A 16071-nucleotide genomic window follows, 5' to 3' on the forward strand; every position below is an offset into this window, starting at 1 on the left:
ACATGCTATTTATCTCTGATGTTAGCAACATATAATACGATCTCAGAGCACAACAACTGTACTTTTATAGATCGATAACTTAAACTTAAGTCTCCTCTCAATTTCGACTGAGGAACAACTTTATGGAGCCTCATAACAGATTACATAACCATACATGATATCTGAAATTTAAACACAAGGTTTATGACCACAAAAGGAAGGTTGGGATTGATTTTGGAAGTTTTGGTCCCAACAGTTTAGGAATTAGGGGCCAAAAAAACGGCCCAAATAAGCATTTTGTAGGTTTTCGCATTATAACTTTAGTTTAAGTAAATAGAAATCAATTATATTTTGACACAAAGTTTATGACCACAAAAGGAAGGTTGGGATTGATTTTGGGTGTTTTGGTTCCATCTGTTTAGGAATTAGGGGCCAAAAAAGGGCTCAAATAAGCATTATTCTTGGTTTTTGCACAATAACTTTAGTATAAGTAAATAGAAATCATTGAAATTTAAACACAAGGTTTATCAACACAAAAGGAAGGTTGGGATTGATTTTGGGAATTGAGGTTCCAACAGTTTAGGAATTAGGGACCAAAAAGGGGCCCAAATAAGCATTTTATTTCTGAGACAAGTGCCTGTGTTATAAAACTATGATAGTAATATAGTAGTCTCAGGTTGTGGATACTTCAATATGAATATACATGCTATTTATCTCTGATGTTAGCAACATATAATACGATCTCAGAGCACAACAACTGTACTTTTATAGATCGATAACTTAAACTTAAGTCTCCTCTCAATTTCGACTGAGGAACAACTTTATGGAGCCTCATAACAGATTACATAACCATACATGATATCTGAAATTTAAACACAAGGTTTATGACCACAAAAGGAAGGTTGGGATTGATTTTGGAAGTTTTGGTCCCAACAGTTTAGGAATTAGGGGCCAAAAACGGCCCAAATAAGCATTTTGTAGGTTTTCGCACTATAACTTTAGTTTAAGTAAATAGAAAACAATAATATTTTGACACAAAGTTTATGATCACAAAAGGAAGGTCGGGATTGATTTTGGGTGTTTTGGTTCCATCTGTTTAGGAATTAGGGGCCAAAAAAGGGCTCAAATAAGCATTATTCTTGGTTTTTGCACAATAACTTTAGTATAAGTATATAGAAATCATTGAAATTTAAACACAAGGTTTATCAACACAAAAGGAAGGTTGGGATTGATTTTGGGAATTGAGGTTCCAACAGTTTAGGAATTAGGGACCAAAAAGGGGCCCAAATAAGCATTTTATTTCTGAGACAAGTGCCTGTGTTATAAAACTATGATAGTAATATAGTAGTCTCAGGTTGTGGATACTTCAATATGAATATACATGCTATTTATCTCTGATGTTAGCAACATATAATACGATCTCAGAGCACAACAACTGTACTTTTATAGATCGATAACTTAAACGTAAGTCTCCTCTCAATTTCGACTGAGGAACAACTTTATGGAGCCTCATAACAGATTACATAACCATACATGATATCTGAAATTTAAACACAAGGTTTATGACCACAAAAGGAAGGTTGGGATTGATTTTGGAAGTTTTGGTCCCAACAGTTTAGGAATTAGGGGCCAAAAACGGCCCAAATAAGCATTTTGTAGGTTTTCGCACTATAACTTTAGTTTAAGTAAATAGAAATCAATAATATTTTGACACAAAGTTTATGACCACAAAAGGAAGGTCGGGATTGATTTTGGGTGTTTTGGTTCCATCTGTTTAGGAATTAGGGGCCAAAAAAGGGCTCAAATAAGCATTATTCTTGGTTTTTGCACAATAACTTTAGTATAAGTATATAGAAATCATTGAAATTTAAACACAAGGTTTATCACCACAAAAGGAAGGTTGGGATTAATTTTGGGAATTGAGGTTCCAACAGTTTAGGAATTAGGAACCAAAAAGGGGCCCAAATAAGCATTTTATTTCTGAGACAAGTGCCTGTGTTATAAAACTATGATAGTAATATAGTAGTCTCAGGTTGTGGATACTTCAATATGAATATACATGCTATTTATCTCTGATGTTAGCAACATATAATACGATCTCAGAGCACAACAACTGTACTTTTATAGATCGATAACTTAAACTTAAGTCTCCTCTCAATTTCGACTGAGGAAAAACTTTATGGAGCCTCATAACAGATTACATAACCATACATGATATCTGAAATTTAAACACAAGGTTTATGACCACAAAAGGAAGGTTGGGATTGATTTTGGAAGTTTTGGTCCCAACAGTTTAGGAATTAGGGGCCAAAAACGGCCCAAATAAGCATTTTGTAGGTTTTCGCACTATAACTTTAGTTTAAGTAAATAGAAATCAATAATATTTTGACACAAAGTTTATGACCACAAAAAGAAGGTTGGGATTGATTTTGGGTGTTTTGGTTCCATCTGTTTAGGAATTAGGGGCCAAAAAGGGCTCAAATAAGCATTATTCTTGGTTTTTGCACAATAACTTTAGTATAAGTAAATAGAAATCATTGAAATTTAAACACAAGGTTTATCAACACAAAAGGAAGGTTGGGATTGATTTTGGGAATTGAGGTTTCAAACAGTTTAGGAATTAGGGACCAAAAAGGGGCCCAAATAAGCATTTTTCTTGGTTTTCGCACTATAACTTTAGTATAAGTAAATAGAAATCTATGAAATTTAAACACAAGGTTTATGACCATAAAAGGAAGGTTGGGATTGATCTTGGGAGTTTTGGTCCCAACAGTTTAGGAATAAGGGACCCAAAGGGTCCAAAATTAAACTTTGTTTGATTTCATTAAAAATTGAATAATTGGGGTTCTTTGATATGCCAAATCTAACTGTGTATGTAGATTCTTAATTTTTGGTCCCGTTTTCAAATTGGTCTACATTAAGGTCCAAAGGGTCCAAAATTAAACTAAGTTTGATTTTAACAAAAATTGAATTCTTGGGCTTCTTTGATATGCTGAATCTAAACATGTACTTAGATTTTTGATTATGGGCCCAGTTTTCAAGTTGGTCCAAATCAGGATCAAAAATTATTATATTAAGTATTGTGCAATAGCAAGAAATTTTCAATTGCACAGTATTCAGCGATAGCAAGAAATCTTCAATTGCACAGTATTGTGCAATAGCAAGTATTTTCAATTGCACAGTATTGCGCAATAGAAAGAAATATCTAATTGCACAATATTGTGCAATAGCATGAAATTTTCAATTGGAGTTATCTTTTTTTGTCCAGAATAGTAGTTGAATCAACTTAAATCATTGTTTTATACAATATATAATGTATATTCACTTTTACTACCAACTGATAAATTAAAACAATCTTTACCATTCAGTGATAACGAGCACTCATTTTACATTTTAATATTTAATGATGTATTTAAATGAGTAGTTATTGTTGCAAACTCCATTAGAAATTTGAATTGAGATCAGTTTTGGAATAAGGGAAAGGGGCATGTGAAAAATAATTGGATGGGGGGTTCAATTTTTCTCATTTCAGATTTCATAAATAAAAAGAAAATTTCTTCAAACATTTTTTTTGAGAGGATTAATTTTCAACAGCATAGTGAATTGCTCAAATGCAAAAAAAAGTTTTAAGTTCATTAGACCACATTCATTCTGTGTCAGAAACCTATGCTGTGTCAACTATTTAATCACAATCCAAATTTAGAGCTGAATCCAGCTTGAATGTTGTGTCCATACTTGCCCCAACCGTTCAGGGTTCAACCTCTGCGTTCGTATAAAACTGCGCACTGCGGAGCATCTGGTTGTATGGTGAATATGTTTGTCAGGCAGGTATCATCTGACCTGTCAATGTCTAGTTTAGTTGTTATGTTTGCTTTTCATACACTGTAAGCAAATTAGGTCAAATATATCTGGTGTTTTGAAAGATTGTTAGGTGTACATGTCTGTCTGGTAGAGTTTTCATGGTTTATTGGTCAACATATTAGTGTTTTATATAAATCCACTTCTCAGAATCTTAAAGCAATAGAACTATATTGGGTGTATGGAATGATTATAAGGAGTTCAAGTTGGTTTGGCAGGGTTTTTCTGATATTTGCCTCATTATCATGGGTCATTGGTCAATATTAAGTTTTCTTGGTTGATTATATTTCTTAAGAAACTTTTGTGTCTGGCAGATTTTATATGAACTTGTCCTAAGTTTTTTTATGGTTCATTCAATGGTAAATGTGTCATTTTGCTAACATCAATCAAACCTGGTGCTCTAAAATTAAAATTGAGAATGGAAATGGGGAAAGTGTCCAAAGAGACAACAACTCGACCATAGAAAAGACAACAGCAGAAGGTCACCAACAGGTCTTCAATGTAGCGAGAAATTCCCGCACCCGGAGGCGTCTTTCAGCTGACCCCTAAACAAATATATACTAGTTCAGTGATAACGAACGCCATACTAAACTCCAAATTGTAAACAAGAAACTAAAATTAAAAATAATACAAGACTAACAAAGGCCAGAGGCTCCTGACTTGGGACAGGCTCATAAATTTGGCGGGGTTAAACATGTTTATGAGATCTCAACCCTCCCCCTATACCTCTAGCCAATGTAGAAAAGTAAACGCATAACATTACGCACATTAAAATTAAGTTCAAGAGAAGTCTGAGTCTGATTTCAGCTAGTATAGATAACTGTAATTAATGAACAGTCTAGATTCATTTAGATGACAATTAATCTATCAGAAGATCGCTTTACAGTATTCAAAATTGAATTACTATAAACTCTAACTTGTTTTATTTATTTAAAAAGCTTATACCATTAATCTGATTCCACAAAGATCTTTCCAAAAGCATAAGTTATGCTTTATGTTCACCTCATTGAATGTCTCCTTGGTATTCCGTGTATTTGACAGCTTCTAAGAAAAAAAAACTAGTCAAAAGAGAAAAAAAGTTAGATTCAATGTTCACCGATCGAAGAATTTCACATATAATAATTGATTTCGCTATTACCTTGGCTGTAAACATAGATTCGTCTTATGCTGTGACTAATCAAAACTTCATTTTTGATTAAGCAGGGAAGCCCCAAATTATTAATAGAAGGAAGCAGTGTTGGTAAAATATTTCAAATTTAAGTCTTTTGATATCAGAGATCACTAAACGGGTTTAAAACAGGATTAGTGATTTTGATACTGATAGAACTATTGTCTTACTGTCATGGTAATCAACCGTCAATAATGTACTAAGAGTACTCACAGGGTTATAATACTTTCATGGGTTAAAATATTATCAGAACTCATTAGAGGATTTTAGAAAATGTTTAACTTGGACAAAAAGAAAAACGGGAATATGCATATTATTTTTTTTTTGCTTTTTATAAGGAAGGAAACCACCTTATATTCTTCATTATAATAGTCATAACATATTGAAACAATTTGGTTTCATGCACACAATTTATCAAACAAAAGTCAGCATTTTTTTTTTTTAATTATATCGTCTTTTAATAAATCTTGTTGCATTTTTATTTGCTGCAACTCACATAAAGCAGTTTCTCTAACGAGAAAGATAAATATTCTAGAAGTACTTACTGGGGGTGAGATTAGATGATTCATGTACAAAATTTTCTCCTTGACAACATAATTTTATATGGACGTTTCAGCAAGTTTATCGACAGATTATATCTTGATTTCCGTCATGAACATGTATGAAATATTTGCCACTGGACATTTAGACATACAGCAATCATCAATCAGCTTAATTTTATTCATTTTATTTTTTACCTTCTTATCCCCATTAATTGTACATCGCTATTACAGTACTTCGGTATTAACATGAATATCAATAACATGGAAGTTTTATAAATTTACTCGATTTGCAAGGATGAATTATTCAAAATACGTACTTTAGATTTTCTTAGCCCAGGCATAGACTAGGGACGACATCAAAAGATCGATGTAGGATAAAAAAAAACTTAAATCAAATGGTTTGGGGGTTGGGGGTAAAATTCTACAAGTTTTGTATATCTAAAATCGATTTTTACATATATATCCCTATCGGTAAATCAATTTTTCCCAAATTAAGTTAAGAGGGGGTTCGGGGTGTCAGTGAAAAAACTATGTGAATTAAGTTTTTTATCCTACATTGAACTTTTGATGTCGTCCCTTACCTAAGCCGTATTTGGCACAACTTTTTTGAATTTTGGGCCCTAGATGCTGTTCAACTTTATACTTGTTTGGCATTCTAACTATTTTGATCTAAGCATCAGTGGTGAGTCTTATGTAGACGAAACGCGCGTCTGACGAATCAAATTATAAGCCTGGTATCTTTGAGCGAGCGACACATTATATTTTGATGTAAACTGAGTTTTAAAACAAAAGAATTTTTACCAAGAAGCTAGTATTTGGTTAAATGCCATGATATGAATTCATTTCTATATAAATCATACGGGGAAAAAATGTCAAAAGTAATTTTTTATCCTGAAACTTGCATATGAAGCCTCAAAATCTGCAACACGGAAAACTAAGGAGAGGTGTTTGAGCAAACAGGGTACTGAAAACGTTTGCATAGATATGATTGATGGAGATCGATCATGTTATGGTTCCTTCCGTGCAATACCTTATTTGGTACAAACAATTCTAAAAAAAGAAATACTGATACTTTAACTTACCTTGATCGTTTTTCTCCGCTTCAAAACCTTCACCCCGTGCCAAACATAGTAGACGATACCCCGCATGTGGCGATCTACATGATGCCGCACTTTACAGCCGATTTCATTGAGTGTGAAGCCAAATGTAATATCTTTGGTTAGCTTGCTTAATGTAAGCACTGAAAGCATTGTTAGGCCAGGTAAACGGTACCCTCCTTTAAGATTAGACTAGTCCAGCAGATAACAAATCTATCTGTCTGTCGGACTATGCTACTTCGAAAGAAGGGTAGTATACCTGACCTTATATAATTGACTTCACGGTTCAGCTAACAAGTAACCTAACCAACGATATTACTTTTGCATGGATACACACTCAATGAAATCGGCTGTAACAGTTTTATATTGTGGTAAACTCCTTGTAAATAATTACCTCAATTGATACCGATTTTTAAAAAAAATCATTTTGTTCTGTAGCTTGTAGAATATTAAATATATATAAAAGATCACAGAAGTAGCAATTGTTAAGCGACAAATCCCATCTAGGAAAAGGGCGATATATCATACTAATGAGAAAAAAATGACTAGTCCTCAAAACTAGAGTTATCATGGGTACGTAGCGCAAGAGCTTTCCAGATCTTTCATAAAAATGACAAAAAAAGCACTTTAACTAATTATACATTTAGATGGACAAATGAAGATGTTCACGGAGAGAAAGTAAACATTTTTTTTTTTATTATCATTCTTATCCAATCCTACATTGAATCAATATGTATCATTTATCGCTATTTTGAGCATTTTTCCTTTGATCTTTTTTTGTGATAATTTTTCATATCATGCTGCTCGCTTGAGAGGGAAAATTATCGCTAGAAACTAAGGAGACACGTGGCGTTGCTAATGAAATTGATTATCGTCCCGGCTTAAGCTAGAAAATCAATCTCGTTGAGATGATCAACGATAATCTATAAGTTAGTATATATTCCTGATTGCATAAGTTGTGGCTTATAAAACACAGGCACTCGTCTCAGAAAAAAATTCCTATATATTTTTATATATATTATATAGGGATTTTATTTCTGAGACAAGTGTCTGTGTTATAAAACTATGATCAGTAATATAGTAGTCTCAGGTTGTGGATACTTCAATATGAATATACATGTAATATATCTCTGATGTTATATAATACGATCTCAGAGCACGACTACTTTTATAGATCGATAACTAAAACTTGAGTCTCCTCTCAATTTCGACTGAGGAAAAACTGTATGGAGCCTCATAACAGATTACATAACCATACACATATTACATACAGACGATATTACAACACAAGTATAAATCGGTTACATGTCACTTAATAAATCAGGTATTCAGATATACATGTACTAGTATGCGACTTTTAATAGATGATAAGAAAGTTTGAGGACCGGAAATTTCACAGGAATAGGACCGGATACTATAATCAAAGGTCAAGAAAAGGGGACAAACATCATGGAGAAATATTTGGTGGTGCACAATTTTGTTGTTTTATGCATTTTGTTATCAATGCCACATACTGTCAGTGCAGGAACAATTGAAATAAAACCTCATGTTCACACTTATGCAATTTTTGACGACGAAGTGAAAATATTTATCTTTAATGTGAGCTTACTCCTAGAATCTCATGAGCAAGGTTCTGTTGGTGTTAAAATCATCTCTACAAACACAGAGGTAGCAACGGTGACCGACGAAATATTTATCATTCCGGAAAATAAACAAAGTAATATCACAGTAACCATTTATGGTAGTTTCTTGGGCGAAACTGCTCTTAAATTTTTAGTCAACAAATCTTTAAATGGGACAATAAGGGGAGATAATGTGGATTGGTATGATTACACAGGAACCTACAAACTTGTGGTGAAAAGAGACAGCAGACCTATTGACACTGCCTTTACTGTATCTATTATCATACTAGTATGTCTTGCTAATATTGCTATGGGATGTAAGACTGATTTGGCTGTAGTGAAGTCTACATTAAAGAGGCCAATAGCACCACTGACTGGATTAGCTTCACAGTTTGTGCTCATGCCTTTGGTCAGTATTTTAACCATTTATTATTTACAATGATAAAGATGTCATAACCTTTGTAGAAGCCAAAACCATTATTTATCTGAGACATTTCATTCAAATCTAACTGTAAAAGCAAATTACAATAATGCATGTACCTTTGGCTTTAACTAAATAAGCATGATTTATATGTGTTCACACAGTTGTATCAGAAACAAAGCTATATGTCTTTTTGTCAAGTTGTTTGTGATGACAGTCAATGTACAAATTAACCAGTTCACAGAAAACAAAAATAGTTGTCACAACGATGACATAATAATGTGTGTTACATATAAACATGATATACATGTATGTCTATGTGTCAAAAAAGCTACATGTACCAGTGACCATTCTTTAATTTTTTAGGGGAGTGTTTTCTTGGAACAAATACTTTGTAAAAAAAAATAATGAAAAAAAAACATCAAATTGCATGAAGATTTTTTTAAAATTATTATTTTTAATAGAAAATTCTGTAACAAAATATAAACATATTTCAAGAAATTCTGATCTCATGTTACAATGTGTTAATTTTGGTAAATTGAACTAAATACAATGTAGAAGAAAAGGTTTTCATGTGTAAGTTGAAGCGTATTCTCCTCATGATTTATCAGGACCTTTACTTACCAACTTCAATGGAATTATTGTCGTCTTGTCTTTCAATTACAACTGAGTATAGTCTACATGTACATGCATTTAAGAAACACAGATGTCATTGGCGGATCTAGGGGGGGGGGGGGGGGTTCCAGGTGTTGGAACTCCCCTTTTTTTGGCCGATCAATGCATTTGAATGGGGACATATAGTTGGAACCCCTCCCCCCCTTTGTCCTGGGTTAGGAACCCCCCTTTTTAAAATGGCTGGATCTGCCCCTGGATGTCATGATGATTTTCTTATACAAATACAAATGTATTCCATCATTACATGTAAAAAAAAATATTATGTTTCTGTGTAAAAATGTTTAATCATGCATTTGAGTGGAACATGTTTAAATTACTTTAAATTGTAATTTTGTTTTATTTCAGATAGCTTTCAGTCTTGGTCTAGCTTTTAAACTAGATGCACCTTTAGCATTTGGTTTGTTTGCCATGGGTTGTTCACCAGGGGGAGCTGCCAGTAATATCTACACACATTTATTGGACGGTGATGTTTCACTTAGTGTTACAATGACTTTTGTCAGCACAGTAGCAAGTTTGGGTAAATAAGTATATTTTTTGAATTTGTTCATATATGTTCATACATTTTTTTTCAACAGGAAACTTGGAAAAATGATATGCAAAATCATATAGAACCAATTAAATTACATCACAAGTTGGGTTTGTAAAATCTACATGTACATACATAATTATGTAAAAGCACTCAGATTTTATCAAGCAATGCATAAACTTGTTTGATATTTTGATATCAAAAAGTAAGTGTGATGTACTAGTCAATGTGACAACAGAGTTACTTTTGATCTCTGTTTATGAATTGTTAAACACTGGCACCAAATGAGATCTATTCAGAACATATTATAATCTTTTTCATTAAAGAACTAAAAAAATAGTCGCTCAAGACTTATAGCCTTCAAAATTGAGCATAACCCAACAAAAACATAAACCTTAAAGGTTTTATTTAAGAATTAAATGCTTCTTTTTGTAACTTCATTGGGGTGTAAAAGCGTTGACCAAAGTACATTTTGTATGAAGCGCGGAAGCGCTTCATACTAAAAATGTGCGCACGGTCAACGCTTTTACAACCCTATGAAGTTACAAAAAGAAGCATTCAATACTTATTATTACATTTTTTAGCTATGATCATGAAAACTCGAATTTTATGATTGTTTTATTTAATTCACCTGTGCACTTTATTGTGGGACCACGTGTTATCATGAATGAAAAGTTTTATTGAGCAATGCAATTGCTTACAGAATAACACGAGATGTGCAGTTAGCCAATCAGATTAAAGTATCATAATGAAACATACATTTCTTTAAGAACTTAAATAGTTCTCGTTTAACTTTTTTTTTTTTTTTTTATCTCATTGTTTGTATTGTATTATAAAAAAATTATTGATGTTGTAATGTTTATGCCCTTTGGGGCCCATAATTGGAAATAAAAATATCTTATCTTATCTTATCTTATCTTATCTAATGTAATTATTTGACATCACAAAAGAAACATCTAGCAGCCAAAGTTCTGTAATATATAATCTGCATGATGTGATAAACAAAAAACATCTAGATACTTGCATGCAAAACTTTGTGAGGACTTATTTCTTGTTATTAATGGCTAAGCAAGGCAGATATACAGTGTACTAGTTTCAACCAAACTTCAATGAAAAAGGTTATGGGTCAGGTTAAGCGTATAGAAAAATGAAGACAAACTTAAGAATAGAAAATAATGTGTGCTAAAATATATAAAGAATAGAGAAAAAATGCTCTAAAAATTATAGAAATCAGAAGTTAAGACCCCTCCCAGATCCTCATGAATACATTGCACACTCAAAACATGCAAATTCAGAATTAAGTTAAGTACAAATATATTGGAAAATTGATATCATTAGCATTTATTACATCTAAAAAAAAATAAGTTATTGATTACATACATTATGTATAATGTTTATACAAATGAAAATTAATTCAGGTAATGTATATTATTTTTACAGAATTAAGTAAAATAATGAAGTTTACTTAAAGGGAATTACAAAAGGCCTTTTATTTGTCAAAAGGTTTATACTCCTAGTGGAAAATATGTTGTTATTGCTGACAGCACTGATTTTATTATTTCAGGTTTTATTCCTATGTGGTTATATTCCTTGGGAATAAATTATATCTACAAAGGAGCAGGTTCCATTAAAATTCCTTATCAAAACATTATCACCTCTTTACTTGGCCTACTCGTTCCTGTTGGGATTGGAATCCTAATCCAGAAAAAGAAACCAAACTGGGCAAAGAACATAGTGAAATGTGTCCCTTACATCACAGCTCTGTTTCTCGTCTTTGTCTTTACCGTTGGAGTGTATGCCAACTTGTATATATTTAGAGTGATGACTCCTGTTGTGCTGTTATCAGGAGCTCTAGCGCCTTATTTAGGCTTTGCTTTTGGTGCTTTGGTAGCTTTCATTGCAAGACAATCAAAGAAAAACATACTCACCATCGCCATAGAAACGGGAATACAAAACACTGGTATTGCTATCGTTTTGCTAAAAGTGTCATTACCTCCACCTGATTCTGACATTAGTATCACACCACCCATTACAAGTGCCATTTTCACACCTATTCCAATGGTCATTGCTATTATAATTCATATGATTAGGAAAAGAATGCAGAAGAAAACATTACACCAACCTGAAACTAATGTTACCATGTTAGATGACACTTATCCAGACAATATGGATAAAAATGTGGTAGAAATGAAGTTTGAGGAGGTTCCTATTACAGATAAAGGTGATGACGACAAAAGCAAAGGAGACCACCTTTAAGTATTCAATAATCTGTTGAAAGTCTGTATGAGAAATTTCTCCATTTCAGAATCATCAAAAGTTGTGGTATGCCAGATGTGTGATGTTTTATTGAGGAAAGCTGTTTCAAGTTTATACACATTTTGTATATATATATATGATATCAAAATGGTAAATAATGAGTCAAGTTGAGTCAAGTTGCACATACATTATGTATTCATGTATATCATGGTATATGTAGGACAAGAACAAATTAAAAGTAACTTAAGTAAGTAGATTCTGAAAAGTAATTTGTCAAGGATGAAAGGACTGTTAAATAAACAGCTGTGCCATGAGCGCATGATACGCCCGACGTCTTGTGTGGAAGTTTTATGCAATAATCATCAATAGTTTCTGAGAAAGTTTTAAGCAATAACCATTTATTGTTTTTGAGACACGGCGGGACATGCGAAACCCCCATGTTTTTTTTAAAAAAAACCAACTAAATATCACTAAAATAAAATTTTGAATCAAACCAAAAAGTACACAGATCTTTAGATTAATATAACAAAGAAGTGTGTACAGATTCAAGCAATAATCATAAATTGTTTTTGAGATACGGCGCGACATGTAAAAATAATAACCATCCCCCTTTTTTACAAAATACTTAATAACTCAAAAAGAAAATTTTGAGTCTTCACCAAAAAGTATACAGATCTTTAGATTAATATAACAAAGAAGTGTGTAAAGTTTTAAGCAATAATCGTAAATCGTTTTTGAGATACGGCATGACATGTAAAAACACCCTCCCCCTTTTTTACAAAATACTCAATAACTCAAAAACGAAATTTTGAATCATCACCAAAAAGTATACAGATCTTTAGATTAATATAAAAAAGAAGTGTGTAAAGTTTTAAGCAATAATCATAAATCATTTTTGAGATACAGCGCGACATGTAAAAAAACCTTCCCCCTTTTTTACAAAATACTCAATAACTCAAAAATGAAATTTGTAATCATCACCAAAAAGTATACAGATATTAAGATTAATATAACTAAGAAGTGTGTAAAGTTTTAAGCAATAATCAACAATTGTTTTTGTGATACGGTGCGACATGTGAAAAAAAAACACACCCCTGTTTTAGTTACAAAGTGCTGTAACTCAAAAAGTTTAAATCTTATTTTCACCAAAAAGTATACAGATCATTTGACCATTATAAGAAACAACTATATTAAGTTTCATGAAATTTGGATAAGTCATTCTCAAGTTACGGTGCGACATGTTTACGCCGGACGGACAGACGGATGGACACCAGACATTTGTATACCATAATATGTTCCGTCAAAATCCCGTCAAAATTTTGATGGGCGTATAAAAAATATTAAGAAATATGCATGAATCCCAACAAAAAGAACATGAGTGAAAGCAGACAAAACTTGTGAATGATGAAAAAATAGGTAAGACTGTCCAAGAGGAATTGAATTTGTTCAACTGGCATTTAAAGAAAAGAAGAAAATCTGTAGTTAAATAATGATGAACCAAAATCAATAACATATAGAATCTGAAAGGCAGGAATTTGTAAAGACATAGGGATAATTATATGTGAAATTACAATGTCAAGATTAGCAACTTGGTAAAATATTTTTTATATCTAAATACAGTGCTAAAGGCATATTGTTATACATGTATATAGGAATATAATTTTTATGTCAAGCTTCAACACATCTAAAGCAAAACCTGTGTATCTAGAAAACTTAAAGATTTGTGAACATGGACTAGTATTTGAAATGATTTGTATGATTTTGATAGATCTTAAAACATATATATGGTTGCCATAGTTTAATGTTGTAAATGTTTTATATATTTGTTTATCTTTGTTAAATTTTTTAAGTTGGTGCTGATACTTTTTTTATTGCTTTTGTTTATTTTTTAAAATATAAAATTAAGAAGATGTATGAATGCAAATGATATTACTCTGAGTCTCCACAAGAGACCAATTAAAATGGAATATGTAGACAGCTCTCTCACATGCAAAAAAACTGCAATTTGTAAGGCAGCAACCATTTGATTTTCTGGGGGGGAGGGGGGGCTATGGTTTTTTTTTCTGTACAAACTTTTTTTTTCGTCTGCGGCGAAAAACAATCTATTTTTTTCGTGACAAGTCGAAAACAATTTTTTTCTTTCAATTTTAGCATTACATATAGTGGCAGCTGAGGGTGTAACAAACAATTTTTTTTTTCAGAATTCAAAACAAATTATTTTTTTCTCCAAAAACTGAAAACAAACTTTTTTTTCAAAAAAAAAACCATAGCCCCCCCCCCCAGAAAATCAAATGGTTGCTGCCTAAGACTGTATTTTGCTGAAACAAAAGTTGATGCATATAATTTTGAAAAGATAAGCAAAATAATTTTAATAGAAAGTAACATTATGCTGAACTATAATTTATACTGTTTCATTCATTTAACTTCTTGTTACACACATAAAATTGAGAATGGAAATGGGGAAAGAGACAACAACCCGACCATAGAAAAAACAACAGCAGAAGGTCACCAACAGGTCTTCAGTGTAGCGTCCCTCAGCTGGCCCCTAAACAAATATGTACTAGTTCAGTGATAATGAACACCATACTAATTTCCAAATTGTACACAAAAAACTAAAATTAAAATAATACAAGACTAACAAAGGCCAGAGGCTCCTGACTTGGGACAGGCACAAAAATGCGACAGGGTTTAACATGTTTATGAGATCTCAACCCTCCCCTATACCTCTAGCCAATGTAGAAAGTAAACGCATAACAATACGCACATTTAAAATTCAGTTCAAGAGAAGTCTGAGTCTAATGTATGGCTATTTGAATTATTTGCACTATTGGATGCTTCTTAATATATTTAATGTTTGTACACATAAATATTGGCTATTATCAGTAATTAACTAATTTGTATCATTATAGGCTTTCATGATGTGACTGTGTGGATAATGCAATAGATCATAATATTGTATTTAGAATATTACATTATGTAAAATAATAATAATAATTTATTTTATTAAAGTGTCACAATATACTTGTCTATAGATTTTTATACAGATTATATAATATACATTGCACAATATTAAAATAAGACAAATACCCAGCAAAGATAGGCTTATTAGACACTATATATACAAATATTTAACTATTTAACAAATACAAATTGTAAAACATCAGTAAAATGTCAAAAATGTTTAAAAATATCCGAATTTTTCACATAATAAAAAAAAAAGATAATTAATTAAAAAAAAACCCATTATTTTTGAAAATGGAAATTTATTACGTATTATATGTTCAATGTATGAACTGTAATTAAAAATGAACCCACCTATAAATATTTTTATTTTTATGCTGTAATCTATAAGAAATGCAATAATTTGTTGTTAAAGATTGATCACCATTTTTCCTACTTAAATGAAAGTTCATTCTGAAAATGAAATGATCTGGTTTCTTATAAATACAATACAATATAATAGAATAAATTCTTATCAAGTTAGATGAAAATCATCATAATCAATGGATATTTTTTTATTATCCCTTTAATGGAGTTAGAGTGTCATATGTTACACAGAGGTTTCATTCTCATAAAAAACCTCATGGTTAGAAAAGAACAAATATCTGCAGATATACAATGTACATTATATTTTTTTTCACAAAACAATTTAGTATAGATGTATTTAGAAATATTTTTATTTGAAAAAAATAATCAAACCTTATAAATTATACCCCAATGAGTGAATGATATTAATGCTGTATTATGTTATTGTTTGTTTCTAGTTGTACATTGTTATGCACATACATGTTTATGTTTAATGTAATCAAATTTTATCAGCTTTTTAAAAAAAATTACTTAATGTTACAATTTATAGAAAGATATTTTTATTGGAAAGTTATATTTTGAGTTATAAGCATGATTTAAGATTTATAGTTTATGTGTTTT

The 16071-nt window shown here is 31.6% G+C and overlaps 1 protein-coding gene across 1 annotated transcript; it reads left to right on the forward strand.

Moving 5' to 3' along the window:
- Nucleotides 1-7963: 7963 nt before the first annotated feature.
- On the forward strand, nucleotides 7964-14182 carry LOC143079274 (ileal sodium/bile acid cotransporter-like). The gene is made up of 3 exons (XM_076254519.1): nucleotides 7964-8675; nucleotides 9708-9879; nucleotides 11453-14182. The coding sequence occupies exons 1-3, from the start codon at nucleotides 8094-8096 to the stop codon at nucleotides 12142-12144; spliced, it is 1446 nt and encodes a 481-aa protein (XP_076110634.1). The 5' UTR covers nucleotides 7964-8093; the 3' UTR covers nucleotides 12145-14182.
- Nucleotides 14183-16071: the final 1889 nt, after the last annotated feature.

Source organism: Mytilus galloprovincialis, chromosome 6 (assembly GCF_965363235.1).
Source record: "Mytilus galloprovincialis chromosome 6, xbMytGall1.hap1.1, whole genome shotgun sequence".
Lineage (NCBI taxonomy): Eukaryota > Metazoa > Mollusca > Bivalvia > Mytilida > Mytilidae > Mytilus > Mytilus galloprovincialis.

Excerpts from the sequence above, each read along its gene's own strand:
- LOC143079274 (XM_076254519.1), top strand. The coding sequence starts at position 8,094 with ATGGAGAAATATTTGGTGGTGCACAATTTTGTTGTTTTATGCATTTTG. Across the intron at positions 8,676-9,707 it reads AGTTTGTGCTCATGCCTTTG|ATAGCTTTCAGTCTTGGTCT; the intron begins GTCAGTATTTTA and ends GTTTTATTTCAG. Across the intron at positions 9,880-11,452 it reads CAGCACAGTAGCAAGTTTGG|GTTTTATTCCTATGTGGTTA; the intron begins GTAAATAAGTAT and ends TTATTATTTCAG.